At 55.8% G+C, this 7,487-nt stretch overlaps 2 protein-coding genes across 2 annotated transcripts in view; one reads left to right on the forward strand and one right to left on the reverse strand.

The window, feature by feature from the left end:
- The window catches only part of NPLOC4 (NPL4 homolog, ubiquitin recognition factor), a 92,167-nt gene that overhangs the window by 10,271 nt on the left and 74,409 nt on the right, over window positions 1-7,487 (forward strand). The window contains exons 2-3 of the mRNA XM_006145650.3: window positions 1,055-1,061; window positions 4,480-4,487. Of these exons, the coding sequence (XP_006145712.1) occupies window positions 1,055-1,061; window positions 4,480-4,487 (15 nt within the window). The remainder of the gene's footprint in view (window positions 1-1,054; window positions 1,062-4,479; window positions 4,488-7,487) is intronic.
- On the reverse strand, window positions 7-4,052 carry TSPAN10 (tetraspanin 10). The gene is made up of 3 exons (XM_006145653.1): window positions 3,968-4,052; window positions 2,173-2,795; window positions 7-474 (listed from the first exon to the last, which is right to left on the reverse strand). The coding sequence occupies exons 1-3, from the start codon at window positions 4,001-4,003 to the stop codon at window positions 9-11; spliced, it is 1,125 nt and encodes a 374-aa protein (XP_006145715.1). The 5' UTR covers window positions 4,004-4,052; the 3' UTR covers window positions 7-8.

Raw genomic sequence — 7,487 nt, forward strand, 5'->3', positions numbered from 1 at the left:
GCAGCCCGTCAGGAGTCAGGTGTCCTTGCTGGATTACTCAGCACTTTCCCGGAAGAGGAGGAGAAGCCTTCAGCCCAGACCTCCTTGGGGTCCCAGGCTCTTGGGGTCAGCCCCGGGCTGTTAGCAGAGGGCAAGCTACCCAGCCTGGTGCCACGGAAGGTGGTGCCATCCTGCCCTACCTTGCGGACAGTCAGGACTCTAAGCAGCAGGGTGGCCAGCAGGAGCTCCGCCCCCTCGACCGCCACTACCAGGGTCAGGTAGCCGCCTGCAGCCTGGGCATTGCTGCGCAGCCACTCCCGCAGCGGGGCCCCACAGCCCTCCAGGTGCACCCTCCTCTGCGCTGCGTCCTGGTCCAGTCTCAGGACCCCGAAGCCGCACTGGTCGTTAATGGAGTCTCCACCTTCCAGGGGGTCGATGCAGCAGGAGGCAGGAAGGCTGCAGGCCTGTACCCCTGGAGAGCTGCAGTTGAAGTACCTGCAGGGGGGGCAGGCTCAGCTTTGCAGGAGGGAGGGCCTGTCCTCTCCCCACCTTCTACTTCCAAGGCCATGCACGGGCACCTGCACATGCTCACAGGCAGGCACAAGAGCATGCACACACGTGTGCACATGGATATGTGTGCAGCATCAGCTTCCTACTGTGTGTCTGGTGGGCGGCAGCCCTCTGCCCGGGCCCCTTCACCCAGGCAGGCAGTTGTCTGAACCAAAGGGAACTTTCTGGGGAGATGGTTAAAGGAGAGATGAGCTCTGGTGGGTGGAAGTGGGAAGGCCTCACTTCACGGAGGCTCTGAGTGCATGGAGCAGGCAGAGTCGAGGTGGGGGGGGCTGAGCTCTGGCAGAAGCTGTGGGGTGGCCTGCAGGTCCCAGCGGGAAGAGTGGGGTGTGAGAGGCAGTTCTGGGACCCCTGGGGGCATGACCTCTCTCACAACCCCAGCTTCTGGCAAGCCCAGGGCCCTGCTCACATGCTCAGGCCTCGACGTCACCTCCCTGGATCCCACTGCGGTATCTGCAGTGGAATCCCGACACCGCAGGGCACGGCCGCCAGTCTGAGGGCACACTGGCCGACACAGAGGCAGCCTGGGTGCCACGCTCCTAGGTGGGGGGCCTGGAGCCTGGAGGCCCAGCATGTTCTGCCATCTGTCTGCTTCTGCCTCTGTGCTCAGGTTTCTGGAATGCACACCAAGGCTCGTGGGCTGGAGCCCACCCTATGTCCTAGGGCTGTGGGAGGACAGGTGCTGCTCTGGGAGCCATGACGGGGGAGTCAACGGAGACTCTCCCAGAACACGGAGAGATGCTGTGCTCTGTCATACACACGCACACACGCACACACGTGCACTCCGCAGAAAAGAGAAAGGCTGCACCATGTCACATGCGTACATGCACATGTGTGCGCCCCACAGAACAGAGAAAGCGTGCACCGTGTCACATACGTATGTACACGCACACGTGCACACCACAGGACAGAGAAAGGCGGCACCATGTTACATACATGCGTACAAGCACACATGTACACACCAGAGAATGGAGAAAGGCTGCACCGTGTCGCATGTGTGCATACATGCACACACACATACCACAGGACAGCGACAGGCTGCACTGTGTCACATGTGTGTGTACACGCACACGTGCACACACACAGGACGAGCTGTGGATCCTAACCCGAAGGCTGCTCTGTGTGCCCGATAGCATTTGACCACATCTATGCACATACACCCACACACACGTGCACACACACAGGCACATGGAGGGCAACTACAGCTCTTGATCCAGGAGGAACCCAGACTTAACCTGAAGGTTCTTTCCCCTTGCATTCCTCTGTGTGAGGGAAGAAGGTGACTTCTCAGCGTGCTGGCTCAGCTTGGCCGGAGCCCTGTGTGTCCCAGCCGCCCAGCCCAGGCCTAGGGAGCAGCATGACTCTGTCTCAGGGAGGCCAAGGGGCTGGTTTATGCCAGGAGCCACGTACCAGGGACAGACAGTTCCCCGCACTTTGTGTGTGTGCAAATGTGAGTGTGCAAGTGAGTGCCTGAGTGCTGTGTGAACACGTGAGCATGCGTGAGTGAGCACGTCCGCAGTGAGGCTGTGAACATGTGAGATGTGTGTGCATGTGAGCATGGACGTGCGTGTGTGCACAAGCGAGTGTGGGTGTGGCCGTGCCTCCCTGGCAGCTCGGACTCACAGATTCTCCTGCCAGTCCTGATAGGAGGCGGCCCCGCAGCACTGCAGCCGCAGCTGCACTTGGTCCAGGAGGAAGCGCAGGTCTGGGTCGTCCTGGTAGTGGGCGATGGCCACACGCAAGGTGTGCTCCAGGCTGTCCTGCAGGGGGCCCCAGAGTGCCACCACCAGAGCCCCCGCCACCGCCTCGAGCACCAGAAGGGCGAGGATGCTCCCTGCAAAGCAGCGCAGCAGGCAGGCATTCTCACAGAGGGCGCCCAGGCAGCCGGCCAGGCTCACGGCACTGAATGCCAGGCCCCCCAGCACCAGCCCCAGCATGGGGTCTGCAGGCAGGGAGACCCCCCAGCCACTCCCCAGGGACCCCTTAACGGCTAGACCCCAGAGTCCAGTGGCCAAGGCCAGCAGGCCCAGCAGGGAGAAGAGGAAGTTGGAGAAGAAGGTCAGGATCTTGACACAGGTACTCCCCACAGCGAGGGAGGGGGCCAGGCAGTCCCTCAAAGTCTGATGCCTGGCCCCAGGTGGACAGCGGCTGCAGGCTCCTGCCTGACCATCACTGGGCACCAGACCTGGGCAGCTGGAAGAGAGTGGGCTGTTCACAGAGGGTGCCAGCTTCTGGCCTGTGGTGTCCTGCAGAGGAAGAAGGGGCAAGACAGCTTCACAGTGAGACCCCTCCTCCCCTCAGATCTGTCACAGTCAGCAGTGGGGGTAGGGAAGGAGGAGGAGGAACCTCCAGGGAGCCAGGGAACAGGACCTCTGTGCAGCAGAAGGGACAAGGAGGGACGTGTGGGTCCCAGGCTCCTCAGAACCAGCCCGCACTGACTACTGCTGGGTCTGAGTGAAGCCTGATCAGGCGGAACTCAATAAACACCCTCCTGGTACCAGCAGTTGGTGTAATGGCTACATTACTGGACTCCCACGTAGTCAACTATGGTTCGAGTCCCAGACCCAGTGGCTTAAACTCACGCCAGGTGTGTGTGCACGCATGCCCAAGATCCCGAGAGGAGAATGGAGGAGAAGGGATTGCGGTCCAAGTGGCTGCCTTTCTGCCTTCTAGCATGAAACCAGCCTGCCCCCCCCACCATGTCCCAAGGTCCCTTTCATTGACCCCAGTAACTGAACTTCCTGAAATGTGGACCCAGGGCTGGGTCCTGCTGTAGAAAATGCAGTAAGGGACAGACCAGGGGCTCAGGCAGGGAGAGAGGTGGCCGGAGACCTGGGAGACCACCCATAGGACAATGGGGGAGGGGACCTTCCCAAGGGACAGCCTCGTCCTCAGGGTCCCAGCCAAGTGGGGAGTGGAGGAACTGCTGGGCTCTTTCTGCTGGGGGAAGGGGACCCACAGTACCTGCCTCTGCCAGTGACAGTTTGACTTCAGGTGAGACTTAAGCTGTGGCCATATTACTAGGGAAGGATCCCACCCACTCCAGTTCCACCAGGAGGAAGATGCCCCTTCAACCCTGCCTGCTGATGGCACCCTTATAATTCTGCATGGGGCAGTGGGGAGGAAGGTCACTTGTGGGCCAGGTAGCCAACAGGGCAGGCTGCTGGACCAGGGCTGTGAGAAGCCACTTACATCCACGTACAATCAAAGGACGTTGCCTTTCCCCTGCCCGAGCTAGAGGCTGCCCGCTCGGTCTGTGAGGCCCACCCGAGGCTGGTGCTGGGTGGGATGCAGCAGCTCCTCTGAGGCCCCAGTGACTGCAAGGACTGAGGAGGTGAGAACCTGGCCCAGGACCTCCCATGGGACCTCAGGGGTGGGCAGCAACTCAGGCCCTGGAGGCCACTGGGGCCTGGCTTACCTGGGACAGCAAGGGGCTCCTTTCCCCCTCCTCCATTCTTTGAGCAGGTTCTGGGGCAAGTGCTCCGTCCCTCTGGCTGAGACACCCAGGCAGACACTGCGTCCTGGGCCGCTCTGGCAGCTGGCAGCTCAGAGATGGGGAGCTGCCAGCCCCACCCACATGCCAGTCACAGCTGGGTCATGTGAGGAGTCATGTTTTAGGGCTTAAGGCAGCCTCTGCTGGTAGAGATGCCGACACCGTTCTCACCCGCATTCTTGGCCTCGACACTGTGGATGCCAAGCAGGCCACCCCTCAGGCTAGCTGTCAGGTGCTGGCCTTGTGGCCTCAGTGCTGGGCCCAGGCTAGCCTCAGCCATAGACCTGGCAAGTCGGGTCACAGAATGCACCTCGGGAGGCCACTGTAGCCCACGTGCCAACTCGTCCCCCCATTATTCATCGAGAGGGTGGGGCACAGGGTTTACCTGTTGGATCCCAGCCTACCTGGGGTTAAGGGGCATGGGCTTCTGGCCCTCTGAGCATCACAGGAGCACGATTTTGTCATGGTCACCACTGTGTCCTAAAGCCTGGAAGGACCCTGGCCTTGCGGCCGGCATGTGGATAACGTGCTTCGAGGCTGCCTAACGTGGGCCCCTGCCCGCACCAACTCTGTGCCACCTCTGTGTCACTGTCAGGCCTTGCCCATGCCACCTGCTATGTGCGCAAGGTGTAAGTATGTCAAAGGCGTGAGCTCACGGGGCCACTGGAGGACTCGGGTAGACCTGCATGTGTGTCTGTGTGTGCGTTTAGTTGGCTATAGAGCTTGTGCACTCACTAGGGAGAGACTGAGAGAGGGGGAAAGTGACTTGTCACCCCCCCAGGGGATGGCCATGCCACATCCTTTCTCCTCCATTTTCCTCTTGGGATTTTGGGCACGCACGCGCATTTGCTGTTTCAGGCTGATGGGACTGGGACTCAGTAACAGCTGGCATGTGGCTTACAGCTCCACAGCCCTGTGCGCTGCCGGCCGTGCCACGGAGGCCGGACCCAGCTTCCTTCTCAGCTTTAGCGCTGTCCTCCTTGCCCACCACTGTATGATCCAGCCACGAGGCTGTTTGCTGGCCCTGGAAGTCCGGGCACCCGTGCACCCAGACCTTCGCTATCCCTGAAACCCCCTCACGGCACTGTCACCACGGCTAGACCACCTCCTCCACGAGCCCCCTCCCTATCCTAGGGAGCTGTAGCCTACTGCCGGGGTCCTGCCTCGTCAGTGGTGGGTGGCTCGTACACAGGAAGGCGACACAGGTGATCAGGAACAGAAATTAGACTAAGACCTCAATGCCTTTAGCATGTTCTCAGCCGGCCACAGCCAGAGCCTGCTCCAGGCTGCCACGCTAGTGGCTACCAAACACATGTATTTATTGAGGGATCTTACAGGAGTAGGAGTGGTGAGGGGGAAATAAAAGATTTACTCTATGAAACAGGGAATTCGAGGCACAGGAACAATGATCATAAAACATGATATCTGTCTTGTTTGAACAGGTGAAGCCAAACACAGTTCTCAGAACGAAGGAGTCTATTTGTCTGGTGCATTTTCTTCTTCAGTCTTGATTACCGGACAGGGTCTTTTGAAGAGGGGGCTTGCAGGAAGCTTGGTAACTTCAGTCCCAGGTCAGCTTGATAACTTCAGTCCCGGGCCAGGGCGGCAACATTGCTGGTAGAAAAAGGCCTAGATAGAAATCTTGTCTTGTTAAGTAAAGACACAGTTAATATATGGACTATCTATATATTACAGCTAAAGGGGGCGAGCCTATTACCCATATGGGAAACGAAGATGATCTTGTAGCTCAGGAGACAACACAGGATGTTTTTTTTTGGAGAGGTTTTTCGCCATAGGGCGCGTGCGCTCACCAGACAGGCAGAGAGAGACATAGAGACAGAAAGCGAGAAATCATCCCCGGGGGGATGGTCACGCCGCAATCTCTTCTCCTCCGTTCTCCTCTCGGGATCTTGGGCACGCACCGTGGCAGACCGTGGCAGACCGTGGTTCAAGTCCCAGACCTGGTGGCTTTCTTTCTTTCTTTCTCTCTTTCTGTCCCTCTCTGGTCAAATTAAAATAAATACATAAAATAAATAAAGATTAATAAAGTCATTCTTTAGAAAAATGGACTTCGTGGGGCCAGCAGGTGGTGTGGAGGTTGAGGTGCTGCACTCCCACATGGTCGACCCTGGTTCAAGTTCTGGACTTGGTGACTTGCTTTCTCACTTTCCCTCTTTCTTTCTCTCGCTGGTCAGCTTGGAAATATACTAGTAAATACAATACAATACAATAAACAATTATTTTAAAAACGGACTTCAGGGCCGGCAGGTGGTGCAGTAGTCAAGGTGCTGGATCCCCACACGGCCAACCGCTGCTCGAGTCCCGGACCTGGCGGCTTGCTTTCTCACTTTCCCGTTCTCTTTGTCTTTCTGTCCCTCTGTGGTCAAATTAAAAAATAATAACAGTAACAAATATAATTTTAAAAATTCTTAAATAAATGGACTTCAATATTTTCCTGTACCATATGTAATAAACCTGTTTAATTCCATTTTCCAACAAATGTTTTGTAGTTTCCTGGTGTAACCTACCAGTGTCTTTGGGGTGAGATTTTGGATGCTTGTCTCTTTGCTTCTTCTTTGGGCTTTTCTGTATTTATTTGATATAATTATTATTTTCTTTCTTTTAGAGTTTTTTTTTTTTTTTTTCCATAGGGTGTGTGTGCTCACTGAGGGAGAGAGAGACAGTGAGAGGGAAAGTGAGAAATGACGCCTGGGTATGGGGATTGGTCACACCACAATCCCTTCTCTATTCTCCTCCAGAGGATTTTGGATACGCACACACCCACGGGGCCGGTGTGAGTTTCAGGCCACCTGGTTTGTGACTCCAACCACTCTCAGCCATGTGGGAGTCATTGCGATGCAATCTGCTGGTCCCCTTAACAATTGTATTGGTTTTTTTGTTTGTTTGTTTGTTTTAATTTTTATTTTATTTTTTTATTTATTTAATTTTTATAGAGGTTTTTGCTATAGGGCGCGTGCGCTAGCCAGACAGACAGAGAGAGACAGAGAGACAGAAAGCAGGAAATCACCTCCCAGGGGGGATGGCCACGCCACAATCCCTTCTCCTCCATTTTCCTCTCAGGATCTTGGGCATGCACGCACATGCGCTTGGCGTGAGTTTAAGCCACCAGGTCCGGGACTCGAACCGCGGTCGACTATGTGGGAGTTCAGCGACATAGCCATTACGCTAACTGCTGGTCCAACAATTGTATTGTTTTTTAAAAACAAAACAAAACAATTGTATTTTTTTTAGAATTATTTTTATTTGGGGCCAGCAGGTGGTGTGGTGGTTGAGGTGCTGGACTCCCACATGGCCTACTCCAGTACTAGTCCCAGACCCGTGACTTGCTTTCTCATTTTCCCTCTGTCTATGTCTCTCTCTGGTCAAGTTAAAAAATAATAATAATAAATAAAATTAAATAAAATAATTCTAAAAAAAGAAATAA

The sequence above is a fragment of the Tupaia chinensis genome, unplaced genomic scaffold, assembly GCF_000334495.1.
Source record: "Tupaia chinensis unplaced genomic scaffold, TupChi_1.0 Scaffold000159_1, whole genome shotgun sequence".
NCBI lineage: Eukaryota > Metazoa > Chordata > Mammalia > Scandentia > Tupaiidae > Tupaia > Tupaia belangeri.

Bases quoted from the DNA above. Each gene is read 5' to 3' on its own strand.
- TSPAN10 (XM_006145653.1), bottom strand. From the start codon at position 4,003: ATGGAGGAGGGGGAAAGGAGCCCCTTGCTGTCCCAG. The intron at 2,796-3,967 runs GTAAGCCAGGCC...CTTCCTCTGCAG, and splicing joins GGAGCCCCTTGCTGTCCCAG to GACACCACAGGCCAGAAGCT. The intron at 475-2,172 runs GTGAGTCCGAGC...CCCCCCCTGCAG, and splicing joins CAGGACTGGCAGGAGAATCT to GTACTTCAACTGCAGCTCTC.